This window comes from Musa acuminata, chromosome BXJ3-7 (genome assembly GCF_036884655.1).
Source record: "Musa acuminata AAA Group cultivar baxijiao chromosome BXJ3-7, Cavendish_Baxijiao_AAA, whole genome shotgun sequence".
In the NCBI taxonomy this organism is placed as follows: Eukaryota; Viridiplantae; Streptophyta; class Magnoliopsida; order Zingiberales; family Musaceae; genus Musa; species Musa acuminata.
The window spans coordinates 642,811-659,904 of record NC_088355.1 but is presented as its reverse complement, the minus strand read 5'-3'; the positions used below and the strand labels follow the sequence as shown (position 1 = coordinate 659,904).

At 43.5% G+C, this 17,094-nt stretch overlaps 2 protein-coding genes across 4 annotated transcripts; one reads left to right on the top strand and one right to left on the bottom strand.

Moving 5' to 3' along the window:
• On the top strand, positions 1–4,590 carry LOC135642754 (probable xyloglucan glycosyltransferase 9). 3 transcript variants are annotated; one of them, XM_065159158.1, is made up of 7 exons: positions 1–124; positions 381–553; positions 631–1,505; positions 1,589–1,897; positions 1,987–2,277; positions 2,377–2,490; positions 3,578–4,590. In XM_065159158.1, the coding sequence occupies exons 3-7, from the start codon at positions 720–722 to the stop codon at positions 4,196–4,198; spliced, it is 2,121 nt and encodes a 706-aa protein (XP_065015230.1). In that variant the 5' UTR covers positions 1–124; positions 381–553; positions 631–719; the 3' UTR covers positions 4,199–4,590. The 3 variants fall into 3 exon arrangements, with proteins under 3 accessions (XP_065015230.1, XP_065015229.1, XP_065015231.1); XM_065159157.1 differs by having other exon boundaries at positions 381–1,505; XM_065159159.1 differs by lacking the exon at positions 1–124 and having other exon boundaries at positions 414–553; positions 634–1,505; positions 3,578–4,344.
• Positions 4,591–6,636: 2,046 nt separating this feature from the next.
• LOC135643225 (AP2-like ethylene-responsive transcription factor CRL5) lies at positions 6,637–9,714 on the bottom strand. Its single transcript, XM_065159932.1, has 9 exons — positions 9,293–9,714; positions 8,605–9,187; positions 8,415–8,497; positions 8,231–8,239; positions 8,056–8,144; positions 7,906–7,979; positions 7,772–7,822; positions 7,610–7,686; positions 6,637–7,244 (listed from the first exon to the last, which is right to left on the bottom strand). The coding sequence occupies exons 1-9, from the start codon at positions 9,615–9,617 to the stop codon at positions 6,784–6,786; spliced, it is 1,752 nt and encodes a 583-aa protein (XP_065016004.1). The 5' UTR covers positions 9,618–9,714; the 3' UTR covers positions 6,637–6,783.
• Positions 9,715–17,094: the final 7,380 nt, after the last annotated feature.

Genomic DNA, 17,094 nt, shown 5'->3' with positions numbered 1-17,094 from the left:
ATTTTTTGCTTCCATCATCAAACTGGAAAACAAGTCCTTATCCACAGTATTACTATAATAGACATCACAACTGGGAGAGAAGGAATCATCGTGGCATTAGCATTGATCGTAGGCGAGCGAGAAGGTACCATTCTCGAGTTTTTTCATCTTCTGTGGTAGGAATACAAGGAAATCAAGTTTGTTTGCTTAAATTTCTTCAGCTGGAATTCATTCTATTATGGTTCCCGAATTCTTCTTCTGAGATTAATTACTTTTATTAACTCCATCTTTATCTCTCGCAATTCGCCGTAGCAATGTGGGAAACGCATTAAAAAACCTGCCTTTTTTTATGCTTTCTCTCTCTTTCCTTTTCTTTAAATTTTCTCTTCTCTTCTGTGGAGGTCGGCGGTAGACGTGCTGAGCTGCTCTTCCCTTCTCCTCTTCCGGTGGCCTTTGTCGTGCCCTTCATACCGCGGGGAAGGAGAGCGGCAAGCTCGCCTGCCTCAAAGCTGCACGCTTTAAAGAAGAAGACGCCTGCTCGCATTCGACTCACTCTCCTCCCTCTCCTTCTGAGGTAAAAATCCCACCTTTTCGCTCTCTCTCGCCCGAGGAAGCCGCATTGCCGTCGTAACCCTCCCTTTCGACCGCCAGAAGCTTGGATCGGAGGTGGAAATCGACCCCCGACGCCAGATTAATCGGAAAGGTTGGATCTTGATCGTGTTCGGAAGGTGGTGGAAGTAATGTCGCCGCCGTTCGGGTGGTGGGACAAAAAGGCCCACCGAGGGACGCCGGTGATCGTCAAAATGGAGAACCCCAACTGGTCCATCTCGGAGATATCGTCGCCTGACGACGAGGATGAGTACGGCATCGGCGCCGGCGCCGGCGAGGAGTTTGCCGCCGCCGGGAGAGGGCCGCGGAAGGGTGCCCGGGTGAAGAACGCGAAGCAGATTACTTGGGTGCTTCTCCTTAAGGCTCACCGCGCCGCAGGGTGCCTCACGTTTCTCGCCTCCGCCGCCGTTGGCCTCGCGTCCGCCGTGCGCCGGCGCGTAGCGTCCGGGCGGACGGACTCCGACACGACCTCCTCGTCGGACGAGGAGAGCCCCGTTCTGCGGTCGCGGTTCTATTCCTGCATCAAGGCCTTCCTCTGGATCTCCGTCGTTTTGCTTTCTTTGGAGATCGCCGCTTACCTCAAAGGCTGGCATTTGACCGCCTGGGAGATTCAGCCCTTGGTTCTTCCTTCGTCCTTCGGCGTCCGGGGTTTCCTCGAGTCGCTCTACACCGGGTGGGTGCGCTTCCGGGTGGAATACGTCGCTCCGCCGCTCCAGTTCCTCGCCAACGCCTGCGTCATCCTCTTCCTCGTCCAAAGCGCCGACCGTCTCATCCTCTGCCTCGGCTGCTTCTGGATCCGCTTCAAGGGGATCAAACCCACGCCGAAAGGCGCCATTGGAGCTTCCGAGGACCTCGAATCCGGCGGTGAGGACTACCCTATGGTTCTAGTCCAGATGCCCATGTGCAATGAGAAAGAGGTAAGCTTGGATATCTGCAAGTTGGATACGAGGCTTGTGAGCCAAAATGACCATCTTTGCGCACTTTCGCTGGCATTTGGCAGGTCTATCAGCAATCGATTGCCGCAGTGTGTAATTTGGATTGGCCGAGGTCCAACATTCTGATTCAGGTGTTGGATGACTCGGATGACCCCACGACGCAAACTCTGATCAAGGCGGAGGTGGAGAAGTGGCAGCAGAATGGCGCTCGGATCATGTATCGTCACCGGGTTATTCGAGATGGTTACAAGGCCGGCAACCTCAAGTCGGCAATGAATTGTAGCTATGTCAACGACTACGAGTTTGTCGCCATTTTTGATGCCGACTTCCAGCCTGCTCCGGATTTCTTGAAACGGACTGTGCCTCATTTCAAGGTATGTGTTTGCCTTGAGCTTTTTTTTCTCCATTTTAGTGCTAAAACTTGACATTTGATGGCAATTTTGATTTGCTGGTATATTTACAGGACAACGAGGAGCTGGGATTGGTGCAGGCAAGGTGGTCGTTTGTGAACAAAGATGAGAATTTGCTGACCCGGCTTCAGAACATTAATCTCTGCTTCCACTTTGAGGTGGAGCAGCAGGTGAATGGGGTGTTCATCAACTTCTTCGGGTTCAATGGCACCGCAGGAGTTTGGAGGATCAAGGCACTGGAGGATGCCGGAGGGTGGCTGGAGAGGACCACAGTCGAGGACATGGACATTGCAGTGCGAGCTCACCTAAAAGGATGGAAGTTCGTATACCTTAATGATGTGGAGGTATGACAAGGTCTTTGAATTGCCTGAAATTTCTTGAATTTACAGTACTGCATGTAGATATTGAAGTGTTTCTCTTTCATGTATGAATACTATGTTCAGTGTCAATGTGAGCTGCCGGAATGCTACGAGGCTTACAGGAAGCAGCAGCATCGTTGGCACTCTGGCCCTATGCAGCTGTTCAGGCTCTGTTTGCCAGACATCATCCGATCTGAGGTACCATTCATAAACCTAAACATAAGAAGTTTTATCCAATGCATTGAAGCTTGTCTATAAAATACCTTGTCATAGAAATAACCAGCTGGTTAACTGTCGGGATAGAGGAAATAACTGGCTTAATTAAATTCTTCTTAATGGAACATGAGAAACTTTACTTCAGCGCATTAAAGCTTCTCTTATCTCTTCCAGTTTTGTCAGTTATCTTGTCTGAGAAATAACAAGCTAATAAACTGTTTGGTAAGAGGAAATATCCGGCTTAATACCACTATCTCATAATGGAAATGGATTGTCCTACATTTCTGTGATATGACATACATCGGCATCATAACATAAACTAGCTAAAAATTGGATAGTTAACAAAGTGGCCCGTGAAGCTTAAAATATATGGGAGAAGCTTGATATACACATTCTCTATATTTTCAGTTGTATTGGATCATCATGGCATGTCAGAAAGAAGATACGATCTCAGCATATAAGCCTTTTTCTCAGTGTATCAACCTAATGACGATGTACTCTTTGCATCAAAGGATCGATTGAACAGTTAGATGTGTTAAATAGGGGTTGAAATTATGAAAAGGTGGTGCAAGTTTACATGTGCATTCACTATCTTATTCAAATTCATGCTATATTTATGGACCTCATGGTAAGCCATTGTATGATTGTCAGGGCATAGCAGAAGATGGAAAATATTTTAGCACTGCAACTAAAGGAAACTGCTTTATCTAGTGTAAATATTCTGGTCATTTCTTATCTGTTTGATGCCATATCTTTGGTGGAAATTATGTCATGCATGGATGAATGGACAGAATTTTGCAATTTAATTATAATAATGTCCAAAATGCATACATGTGGTCGGCAATTAACAAGAATAGAACAACTGGGGCCCTTTGTTTCCCTTTTTTGGTTGCCTTTGAACATGCTTCACTGTGACTGCCATAGCAATTATTAGTGATACTTAAAAGAGCTAAAGCTACTTAAACTTGAGCGGTTCGCTGAAGTCTCGATTATGTTATTACTTGATGTTTCTTGTTGAAATGTAGGTTAATGATATTCTTTGCACTAACCTGTGCTGTTCCTATTTCAGATTGGGTTCTGGAAGAAGTCCAACTTGATATTTCTCTTCTTCCTCCTTCGGAAACTCATATTACCTTTCTACTCTTTTACCCTATTCTGCATTATCCTCCCGTTGACAATGTTTGTTCCAGAAGCTGAGCTCCCTGCATGGGTGGTTTGTTACGTTCCCGCAACCATGTCGTTCCTCAATATCCTCCCAGCCCCGAAATCCTTCCCCTTTATCGTCCCGTATCTTCTTTTCGAGAACACCATGTCGGTGACCAAGTTCAATGCAATGATCTCAGGTCTCTTCCAGCTCGGGAGTGCCTATGAGTGGGTAGTAACTAAGAAGTCTGGCCGTTCCTCTGAGGGTGATCTTATTTCTCTCATGAAGAAGGAACCCATGCAGCAACGAGGTGCTTCTGTACCGAATTTTGAAGCAATTGCAAAGGAGGAACCCCGACCACAAAAGGTGTCGAAGAAAAAGCACAACAGGATTTACCGTAAGGAGCTAGCACTTGCTTTCCTTCTTCTAACTGCATCAGCTCGAAGCTTGCTGTCGGCCCAGGGTATCCATTTCTACTTTCTCCTTTTCCAGGGGATCTCGTTTTTGTTGGTGGGTCTCGATCTGATAGGTGAGCAGATTGATTGAAAGAGTAGGTAAGAAAGGCTTATTAGTATTGGCAACGATCACAGGGACCACATGATATTGAAGAATATATTAGTTTGGAGAAGGGTGTGCAACTAAATTGCCCTCCCAATGAGAGATCCAAGTAACAACACTTCCTCTCCGTGGAGAAGTAGATAGTCAGTCTCAGCCCGTCGAATTCTCCAATCTTTCAGGAGCCATTTAATTTGCAAGAAAAGGATGATGATAAGAGGGGAATTCAGTTATAGCAAGACCAATTTCATCTTTCAACAGCTACATAAACTTATAGCAAAATAAACTTTGGTGAATAGCTGCATTGTGTGTTTCAAAAGGAGCTCGATGACCTCCAGCAAGGACATGTAACAGCTGTGAATCTACCTTTACAGATTTGTTCATCCAAGTATAAAACTATATGATTTTTGTCCTGTCTTCTCAATATTATGGTCAAACTATACTTGTGTCTAAAGTGTGTTTTAACGTTTTAACTTGTTCTTAAACATTATCGAAGAGTGTGTTACTGAACTGTGTAAAATTAGTGCAGCAATGCAAAAATGTTGTGCAGTCTGGACTCGAACTAGCATGACCTAAACTGGATTTTGCAAGGGTCACTGTTTTACCAAATATGCATCATATTCTGAATTCACATAGTGGAACCTCAGAGCATTCTGCAGAAAATTTTATCTTTTCTCAAGTCTTTTTGGGGTGGTAAGCCATGTTCCATACTTTTGACACTGCTTTCCTAAATCCTTCAAGCATTGAAGGGAAGCTATACACCATCAAATTGCAGCCTCTGTTATAGCCCATGCATTACTGTCAACAAATAGTCCAGTTTGCCTTCTCACAGTGGCTTACCTGGATGTTTACATGGACAATTCTGCAGTCCAAAGTTATGATGCTGTAATTTTTGCAGCTTAAAGTTGCAGAGTAGTGTTCTGCATAATACCTTTGGTGAAAAATGAGCAGTAAGCTTAACTTGTGCCAACAATAGCATAATAGAGTGGACAATTGTTAGAATGATGGTAGTTCTTTACTGAATGTATCACATGAGACAATGTTGGTCAGATAAATTTTATATTCATTATTTTCTGATTAAGTGTTTTATCATTAATTCTCTTTTCCTACAGTGACATCACTATATTAAGTAAGGAAGCTAATGAAAATTTTTTTTTCTCAAAAGTAGAAAAAGACCAACAAATTGGCTTACATTATGACAAGAAGAGGAATCACTATATTAAGCAAGGAAGCTAATGAAGTTTTTTTCCCAAAGAAGAAAAGGACCAACAAATTGGCTTACATTATGAGACAAGAAGAAGAATGACATTCTTCTTCTTCTTCTTCTTCTTCATCATCTATTTCTTATCCATCAATAAGAGAGAATCAATGTTCAGCATCATTCGCTACATTGTTTGGAGCTCTCGACGAGCGTGCTATTTTGTGATCTGATATGGAGTCCAGTCTCACAACCTTCTCGGACTGCTAGGCTGAGTGCATTACCAACTCCTGCCCATTCTGAGGCATGAAGAAGACGGAGCTAATTCTAATGCTCGAGGAAATGCTGAAAGTATTCTAAGGTTTCACAGTCTACTACTTATCACAGTGCATAACTGGCACACTCCAAATTCCTTATGACATTAATAATGGATCATTATTCAACCGAGAGATATGTTTTTGTGATTGGTAGATTCTGTTCAAGCCATAATGGTCACCAAAAAGAAAACCAGCAACCGAGTTATAGATATGCTTGTTAATACTCTTTGTACAAGCAGGAGATATCATCATGGGTAGATTCATCTTATTTCTACACGCTGATGCATTGCGAGAGTTTAAAGCATGTGTTCCCGCTTACTACTTACTGGGGTGGATGCTTCTCCATTGTTACATTGGCTCATCTTTTTGCTTGGTAGCAGTTGAAACTACTGCGAGGCATTTAGAGCCAGCGGCAATATAGTAATTCTTCACCTCACAGGACCGCATGAGATCAGATGCCGCAGATTCGCGCCGCCGACACAGGTCAAACTCCGGCGATCAACGCTCCCGGAGCGGCGCGCGGCCGCACCTGCTTACGTGGCAAGTGAGACAAGATCTAGGGAATAGATTGACCGCTGTGGATATGTATATATAGCATCTAATAATAATGAAGAAAAATGATAAGGTCAACATCACACCAAGTGTTAATTGTGATTAAAGATGGTGTTATACCTCTAAGATAGGGATTAGAGGCATCTTTTTTTTGGAAAATAACACAAAAAAGAAAGAAAGAAAGAAAGAAAGAAAGAAACTTAGATGCTGCTCAAATACCAAAAGATTAGAATGAACCAAACCAAATCATCATCAAAGATAACTAGTATCTCCACAAGCTCGCAAGCCTCAACACTGCAAAATTCTCCCCCAAATGGACCAAATGAGTAGATACAAAACACTTGCAGTCCACTGAGGAAGGCCTGAGGCCTGATCTCATGGATGGATCACCAATCTCCACTAGAACCAGCTTAACATGACCACACCATTTCCCTCCCCAGCTTTCCCTGTCACAACCTGGTTGCTGCTATCTGCAGCTGTGCTTGCTGAGACCTCAGAGATGATGATGCTTATGCATCTGTCCAAGCAGCAAAAACTGGCATGTGAGCCAGAGGCAGTGCCGACCTCATCTGGGCTGGTGCCATCCATGTGTTTGATGCTGGAGTGCTGATGAACCTTGATGGGGCCTTTCCGAAGAGCATGGAAACCTCGGTCCTCTCAGAATCCATGCCCTGACCATTCCCCGGATCACCGCCGACCAGACCATCAAGATTCGTCGTGAAGATCTCGGGCTCGAATTCCAGTCTCTGCGTTTGCTCTTCCGAGATCGGCGCTGGCTGCTCTGCTACAGGGACGACACCCGGGGCGTCCATGTTCTTGTTTCTTCTTGCATGTTCACCCGACAGCAGAGTGCTGCTCGCCATTATCTTCTCCACATCGTATCTCGACATGTCGAAGTTGGTGACGGCGTTGGATCCACGGAACTTGATGGCAGCGATGTCATACGCCTCGGCTGCTTCCTCCTGGGTGCCTGAGATTTGATGTCAAATGCTAAACCATCAGCTTTTGGGGAGGTAAATGCTTTTTTTGTTTTCACTTTCATCATTAAAGAAAGAGAATGAATCGGTCAAACAAAGACATGGGAGGCACTGAGCGGTGATCAGCCTTGCGGAGTAATGCATTACTGTTAGCCAACAAAGTAAGTCGTGCTGTGGAAAGCATGCGTCGCCGGAAAGAAGAAAGGAGCTCAAAGTGTGTAGGATTTGGTGGAAGCATCATGATTGGGTTTCTGACTCGAGGAGTCGAGGATATGGATGGTCACGCGTTGATGATAGAACCATGCATGCAGATGACACCGAGCACAACGAGCCACATCAAGATCATCTACAAACTCACTGAAGGTTCCAAGATAAAGATCTTTGTTTCCGGAAACCCTCCCGATGCGAGCTTGCCACCTTCCGTGCTGGTGATGCCTGGAAAATGCACATGTACCAAGAACAAATTAACAGGTTGATGGATGTGCTCGCTGCTGTGATTTCAGAGAGAGTCAGTCAAAACCTCGTCACTCCTCGGTACATCGAGGCTCCTCGCGAGAACCCACTGCTCTTCCTGCACACGAGAGAACAAAATGGATCGGATGTTATGAACAACGACATGAATGGCAGGCCTCGTGAGAAAGCAAGCCGAGCCACCTTCTCAGATGGGCAACATATTCCTGCCGACTCATGTTCTTCATTTCTTCGAGCTCTTCCTGGTAATCTTCCAACTGCTTCCAACCTACCAACCGTTAGTGGATAGACAGACACCAAGTTCTTCAAGAACTGATGGTTTCAAACATGTACCGGGAAGTTGATGTGTGTGCTTGTTCCCCAGTATTTGAGTGCCGCCAAGTCATAGGCTCTCGCAGCTTTCTCTTCCATATCATAACCCCCTGGAACCCATAGTAATTAAAACTGCTACATAAGATTGTTCTATGAATGAATCGAGTGATGATAAGATGAAGAGATAGAAGCATACCCAAATAAACTGTGTCCGAACAAGTGTTTTTTTTTGCCATTCAGGATTATCCCAGACAGGAAGATAACGAATCAGATATGATAAAATAGTCAGCTATGGATGCTTCCAAGATGAAGAAACAACAGTAACGAAGTCTGCTGTTAGGAATAAGATGTTGATGATGTATTAAGTTTGTTCTACCAACCTTGTCTTCCTTTCCTTGTTTGTCCTTCCTTCTTGCAACTGTTATCCCAAAGATGAGCTTCATATCTGCCGGTCCATCTATGCCTGATGAAGAAACATGACTCTTGGGAAATTGTTTAAGAGGAAAGCTATGAAAGATCTAAGAGAAGAGCCAAACGTAAGGTAGGTGCCAAGAGAACCTCGACGCTCACCTGGTGACACCCCTGTACTGGGATGTTCGCTGACCAAATGTATCGATCGACTTGCGGTGAACTGGCTGCTTCTGGCCTCCTTTCCCGGTTCCTCTCTTCTTTGTTGGATCCAAGGTGACGTAGTCATTCGCTGTAGCAGAAGAGGCGTGCTGTGGTGCTGTGACACAACTGGACTGTGAAACAGAGCTCATGGACAAGCTCAAGGACTGCAACTCCCCGTATCCCATGGCACCCACCGGACCGGCGTTGCCACCATTATAATCCATGGGCACCCAGGTTTTGAGCCTCGGCACGGCTTCATTCCTCACGGCATGACCTTGTAATGGAGCCTGGTACATCTCATGGCTGGTGAGCAGGGAGCAGATCCCTTGCTGCAGTGGCTGCAAGTATGGGAGTTGTTCATGGAGGATGTCCGAAGGATGGCTTCTGCTACCCTCAGGCTCTGGGTTCTGCTGGTAGTACATGCTGTCCAAGCTTAAAGCCATCGCTCCCCTATCATTGTTCCCATACTGATGATGGGTCCCCATATTTGGACCACAGCCTAAGAAGTCTTCCAGTTTGGGGGATGGAGATGGCACCATCGCTTCACATGAAACAAAACATGAGGAAAAGATGCGGCGAGTGTTTGAGATACACCTGCTAGTTCGCGAGTGTGGAAGCTAAACAAAGCGAGTGTTGCGAGACAGACCTTCTTGTTGTTGTGATCTGCTGAGGGCTTCCACGAGGTAGAGAGACCCATCAGACTTCAGTGGCATGGAAGACAACTGTGAGTAGTATCCATGGCCTCCTCCATTCTCGCTGACCCCGAAGCTGAAACCGGAGCTGCTTAGCTGATGAGTAGCAGAGAGGAAGAAACTGCCAGCGAGTGCAGAGACAGCATCAGGAGTGGGCTGAGATTGGTGATGATGGCTGTGGTTATGCGGTTGGTGGTGTGAGTCGACAGAAAGCTCCATGCTCATGTGAGGGGAGAGCGAGAAGCCCAGCCAGCTATTATGGTTGTCCATGGACTTCATCTTCCTTCCTTCCTTCCTTCCTTGCACTAGGGCATTTTTAACAAGACCCAAGGCGAGGCAGCTCAATCATTGGATAGTACACAGTGTAATCATTCTACCCCCCTTGTAGCTGCCCACCATTTGAACTTGGGTTTATGTGTTCAAACCTCACTCCAAGTGAGCTCGCTCTCATGGTGGGATATACCTAAAGCGCGTCCCTGTGTGTTCTCTACGCACACACAAAGCAAAGGAAAGCAAAGGAAGGAGCATGAGAGAGCACCACAGGCCCCTTTAAACTAAGCAAAAAGAATGAGGTCCAACAAGCAAATGCCGGATAAAATTCCACTCTCCTCCTGCGTGCGTTCCATTGGGATCTGTGTTCTGAGACGGACCGTCACTTTTTCTTCAGCCCACTGAACCCTACTAAACCCTCTCCTAACAAGGCTTAAAACCCCAAGCAGAGCTGCACCCAAAATGGGAGTTCTATTACCCAAAGGAAAAGCTTTCGAAAAACCCATAGAATTTATGGGGGGAGGCTGGCGCTTGTCATCGAGGGTTTGTGGTGATCCGATGGCCAAAACAAGTGCTTTTCTTCAGAGTCGCATACCGACAGGGAGGACAACTGTCCCAACTTGTCACTTCGCCACAGTTCTGGCTAGCTCTCTACAACTCTACACTGCAAGTGACGGATCCACTTGGGAACATATATTTTAAGCCATTTCATAATCCTTCTTCTTCAACCCAAAGAAGCAGTTGGGTCAATCGGAAACCAAGGAAAAGAAAGCTCTTTACATGACTGCACCAATATAATAGCATCATCAGACACATGGTCTAATACTTGAGGCGGAAAAGTTGCACACAATATATTATTATATATTATTTTGAGTACAGCAACAAGTAATGCATGCAGACAGACGTGCATTGCTTTGCATCTCCCTCCACCCCCGCCTTCCCATCTGTCTTGATTACTGTAATGATGGTCGAGAGCAGCAACTACGACTACATCCCACAAGAACGCTTTTGCCTGCGAATTATTGCACTGCGATGCTTCACCTCATGCTGCTGCTCCAGCCCATCACCTCTTGTTCCAGTAGTCCCTTTCAAGTGGCAGAGACGAGCATGTTGTGATGACGTACTTTGCTTCTTCTTGCCAATTCACGTCATAATTCTCGGTGTCTTTGTTGGCCACCATGCTAACAATGAGCATGGCAAGAGAAAACCTGTCTCTCCGGTCAAGCCACGCCACGCCACGTTTCTTCAAGTCGATAATGGTCGGTGTGAACAGCACCGGCTGTGCCACCGTTCACAGCCCATGCACGTCGAACGGCGTCCCAGCTGAGCGACGCCGGCGAAGTTGTCGACCCCAAGGTCGCCATAAAAAATTTAAAGGGAGGAGTCCTAAGACAGCTAATCTCGCCATAAAAATCCACGATAATATACTCCTCTGCTCGAGTGTGAGATCACATGATGCATCTGATCCAGGCAAATGAAAAGGGATGCCATGAGCTATGCCAAAACAGTTCAAGTTCCCATGCGTACTTGGATGTGCTTGTGACAAAGACTCATCCACAAATAACCAGGTTGTAAACTAAATATCAACTGTTTGCTTGTATTCCAAACAACATTTCCTGCATACTTTTTTGGTGATGTTTGTCTACAGCGAAGCCATGGTTGATGCTTTTCTTTGTGCATGTAATGAGAGCGTGAGCTTTCACAAAATATCAAGTCACAACCACAGAAAATTCTCTCACCCACAAGAACTTGTACCAACCAGGTTGTCTTTTCCATCATCCTCAGCAACAGATACGGATGGACCTGCAGGCTGTGGAGCTAGTGACCACATGGTGCTCGACATCAAGTCATGATTAGTTCTTCCATAAAACATTAAGTAAAGTCGTTCCACCACATCCTTTTTGGAGGCTTTATTTTTCAGAAATTGAATGCAAAAAAGAAAGAAAGAAAAAAAAAAAAAAAAGAGGAGGAGGAGGAAAGCAGCAATGTTTTATGTTCATGGAGCAAGAAGTACTTTATTCAGAGGTGGGTCACTGGTATTTCAAAAGATTCACAAGTGGGACGCAGTTCACTGACCAGAGTCCCTTGGAGACGGTGGTGTTGCCCTCTCTGAGCACTGCAAGAGTAGCCTCAGGCAACAGCACTATCAGATCCAAAACCTAATTGGCAGACATTTCTCCTCAGAAACATTCTGTGACAAGAGGAGAGCAAAAGACAAACCCATCTGTCCCTCCGATCCAGAATAGATATGTTTGGGTTCTTAGTACCAAGATGGCATGAGCACCGGTCATGCATGGACATAAGAGGGGCCACAGGCCTACACCCTTTGACAAGACAAGTCGATGGAGCAAGACCCTCTTGTGTGCATGTCAAAGAAGAAGAAGAAGAGGAGCTGAAATCAAAAGAGAGACAAATAATAATAATAATAATAATAATAATAATAATAATAATAAAAGAAAAAGGCATAAAGCTTACAACAGTACCTTGCAAGGGGTTGGAGCAACTCATCCATCATTGACCTTACTATTTTATTTATGGACAAAGCTGAGGAGGGCCCATCAGCATTTTGAGCTCACCTGTCTCGCTTGCCGTGACAGAAGAAGCATGGCATTTATAACAGTTGTCGATGCCAGGCTAAGCCAAAGTCGTGACATTTTCTTTAGCAACAAGCTTGGAAGGAATGTTTCAGGAGCTTTATCCTCCGGATATCATTTAGATTATGGCAGTATAAGAGCTTTAATTCAATGCTTTTCAAGCTCAACTTATTAACATTACCCTATATATTGGTTTGAGTTCAATTGACAGCCACGGTTTGGCTTCTCTGTCTTGCCTTTGTGGTGTGAGAACAAACTAAATGTAGTCAGTACTGAACACAGCCCAAAATGTTGAACTTTTGTCTGCAACCTGGTCAGGCATGTGAGCATCTGCTGTCTAATACGAAACAATGTGAGGAACTGTACATTAGGCAGCATCAGATTTTTGTTGGATATCAGGTAAATCCAAGCCTTAGATAATGAGGAATCTATAGATAGATAAACAAATTTTCTTTCTCCACCTCAAATCTATAGGCAGAAACATCGACAAACGGAAAACCCCTTGGTTGAACTTATGAGAAGAACTGAACCTAGAACATGAAATTTGAGATGAATAGACAACAAGGGAAACAAGACAGGAGAAGATCTAGTAATTTGTTCTTATATGGAAGGAGACATATCTTTCTTTCAACCTTTTCCCTCCATCCCTGTTGTCCCACAGTGCGATCTTTAAAGCCCAGGACAGGCAAATAACCATTGCAGTATGTGGACTGACAAAGTAAAAGGAGGATAAAAGCTCATAAGAAATAAAGTAAAAGCTTACTCCATTCAAACCTTCTGCAGCCATGCAGTCCACAGCAATAATGGAGTTAAATGCTGGTTGTATCCTTCACGAGGGAATGAAGCACAAGATTCAAACAAAATCCAAGCAAGCATACCCTAATAAAGTGTGCATAGGCCCCAGAAGGAAAGGGAGTAAAGAGTCCCTCGACAGCAACTAAACAAGCACCAAAGCAACCAGGAAGAACAAACAGGCATGTAAAGAAGTCACGAGAGAACGAGCGAGCGAGCGAGAGAGAGAGAGAGAGAGAGAGTAACTTTCTTGCCGTTCCATATAAAAACTCTCAACTAAATCTTCTTAGTCTCTCTCTCTCTCTCACGCACTGTCTCTGCAATTTTCCTGCTCACAACCATATTGTCTCCTAGTGCTCTTACTCCCCTAAGACCATTCGCCACTATGCATGAGAGGTCAACATCCGATAGGAGATCGGCCATGTTCCCTGATCAACACATGTGCTTCTTGAACACTTGCTTTTATACTAGGAAAAGCATTGGTCAGCATGAAATGTAGGGTTTATCTGAGGAGGCGACGCACAAGATTCCAAAAACCTATGGGCAAAGCAGCTTGGCTTGAGGGCAACGATGGTGGGGATGTTAAACTCGATGCAGAGATGATGCCATTCATTAAGCTGTAGGCTACAGAAATCTCAAACCTTAAACCCAAGTCGTGGCAGTCTCCCTGCTGCAACGGTGGGGTTCACTCCCAAGTTGAATTATGTGCGTGCTTCCACATTCTCGCTCTCCTGAGCGTGATCAGAGAGAGGAACACAGAGAAAGAGAAAGCGCTCAATGCAGAAGGTCCTCAGAGCTGTGCTGCAAGCCTGAAAAGAAGCCATTTTTTTTTGCTTTCTGCTTTTGCTTTTCTTCACCTGGTCTGGAATTGAAACTGAAAGGGGAAAAGAAGCCATGCATTTTGCGCAAGCTTTGGGACATTCGAGTAGGCGATAAAAGATCAAACATTCTCAAACACGAACTAATCATTCCTGCCGCTTCGTTTATGATGCCACCAAAACGGCAGCAACTCCATGTTGCATGCACCCCTCGCAATGCATCTCATGCTCAACAATATGGGCTTGGCTGTAGATGATTCAGGAGACGAGACGAGACGAGACGGCACACGAGGACGGCGAGGGGGGGGGTCAATTCTAAGCGAGCTTTTTCGCCTTCTTTTTCCGGGTTCACGAACAAGACGCCACTGAGGGCACAAACTTTATGATCGATCCCTAATGGAGATGGATGAATTGACCTGGATGTGAGATGAACAAGAGGAAAATATGGAGTTGAGCTTTCGTCTCCATCAACATGGAATGATATGTGATGGGACCTCTATTTATTGATGAGACCGCAACATCAACCAAATATAACCCATCAATTATCCATTTACAGGCTCAACGGCTGATGTCTGAGCAAGTTTAGTTAGTAGATATAAGATTTTGTAGTATAGTCTTCGAGATGAATGGCAGCTTCAAGTGAGGAGACTCGTCGCATCGAATGCCCCACAACGACAAGGCTGCGTCATGCTTCTTCCACAGTTTCAGATTCTCCATTATCCATGTCGATTTCAGATTAAAATAAAAAGACATAAAGCAGTAAACAAACCAAGTTTGATTGACAAGCTCTAATTCGTTGCAATGAGTAGAGACAATGAACTAAAAACTAATATTTAAGATAAAAAAGAAGAAACTAATCTCGATCAAGAACTAAAGGAAATTACAGGTTTCATCCCCTACACTTTTTTTTTTTTTGCTACAATAGAGCATGATGCTAAATAAAACTTGGTGATTATGGTATCATAAATCTTCAGTCAGATAAGCTGTTCGAACGACGCTCTCTGGGTATCGTGAGACATCATAGTATTGTAGATTATAGCCACATCCTACGCTCAAATCCAGTCAACGTCAATTACCTATTAAAATAAAAATAAAATAAAACATGTCAATTGATGCCTTAGCATCATCATATAACCAAGAAATAACAAACAGTAATAATAAAATTTCCTTCAGTAAGTTCTAACAGTTAATAATGTTAGAGCAGTAAGAGAGAATCTCGTGATGTGTTGGCCTACAATGATAACACAAATGACGTATCAGAGAAAACTGAAGAGATAAATAACAACATGATCAACAGGGTATGAAGCAATTTTCCAGAGTCCAGCTTTGATCCTAAGCTGTGAAGTCCTTTTGGATAGAAACTAGCAGCAATGAAGTCTTTAAGAGCCAGAGGCAACATGTACCCGAACATTATAGCATAACAACAACAACAACAACAAAAAGGACGTTCTCCTATAGGAAAATGTTTGTGAGTGAAAATTCACAACACAACTTGGATGTTCCATGATGGAGACAAGCACTTCCAAATAAAGTGGACTTGGAAGACCATGTTTATACAACAAGCAAGCGCATTATAAATCAGCCGCAGCATAATCTGTCAAATATACTAGCATGCATGGATTGAAGTAACCATTTGTATCAACATAGAGTGCCATACACACAAAACACACCAAAAAAAAAAAATCATAGAAAATGATGCATGCCCCATGGGTGTATCCATCAGTCCTCTCCTCCAATCATCCTTTTTATTAACCTAATTGAAGGTTAGGAATATAAGATTCCTAAATCTGAAAATAATCAGCGTCTCCTCTATTAGTGAAGATATATAGCTGTTGTTTGCGCAATTGTTTAGAGCTTCAATAGTCAATACTTTTGTTTTGTTTACACCCTTAGTTCAAGTAAAAACTTGTAAATATACTATGTCAATTTCTGTTGATCTGTAAAGATTTAAGCTTCTCCACAGATTTCTGTCAGATATAGAAAAGTCTGAAAAATCCAGACCATTAGTCCAATATCTATTAGTTCAATGTCAAACTAGAACTACACTTTGATGTAGAAAATTGCATCTTACTGGTGTTAGTAATGTCTCAAATCCTAGTATATTTTGTGAAAACAAAACAAAAAGAACAATCAAAATCAAGCAAATGCGGCCTGACCAGATCAATCTGACATGCAACAAACCCAACACCAACTCCCCTACTCCCAAGTAAATCATGCTCAAGTGTTACAGATTGCATATTACAGCATTCCTAATATAAATCACATATGGTTACAGAATATAATAAATTTCAGACTGCTCCTATTAACATTTATCTTATCACGTTCTGCTTCCAGAACTGCCTGGGGTTGGCTCTGTAAAATGCCAACTCGTATTTAAATTGCCATACACTCATTACACTTTTCCGGTTGACACTGCATCTATTGATAAACGATCATTATAAAGAATATGCACTGAAGAACAACAGAATCTACAATACCATCCCCATATTGTTTAGTGCTTAATGTTTAATTTATTTTGCTGATGTTATTCTTACCTCATCAAATTTTAGGCAGATTGATCGTCACCAGAAGGGTGTTAAATGTTTAGCCTACTGAATCCTAAGGTAAGCCGAATCAAGGCAAGTGAAGACTGAATCAGATGAATTAACTGAGTTGGTTTAGTTTCCTATATTAGGATGAAATCAGGATAATTCTGAGACAAGCTTCGACAGGCTTAAGACCAGTCAACTGTCCTAGTTGTTGGCTTAAGTAACCAATAGAATTCTCACACAGATTATACGAGGCTGATAGAAAACAAAATAAGTAATTGCTATGAGTAAAAAAGACTAAGCAACTGCTAGAGTTCTCCATAAAAGGTTCCACATTTGCAGAAGACAGATCTATGCAAGTTCTATCGGAGAATGAACAATCAAGTCAATAAGTTCTTACCCCAGCCCTCTATCACCTCCATCGCAACCTTAAGGTTAAATTTTTGAAATCTTAGGCCATACAAGGAAATTACAAAATAAAAGGCAAACAACATTACCGTTTCACAATGAAAAATATAACCATCTTAGCAGATGGAACCCCATTGTCAGGATGCCAATTGCCAAAACAAAATATTCTTCCTAAGCAATTTTATAAGGATGTAAGATTGTAAACATAAAAAACCAGTGAATTACTATGTATTGCTTAAACATGAATAGCAGTTCAATGCACAAAAGAATAAAACAAAAAAAGGACATACCAATCAGCATTTACTTTGCACCACAATTATAGCCTCCTTCAACTTGTGATTTCTCT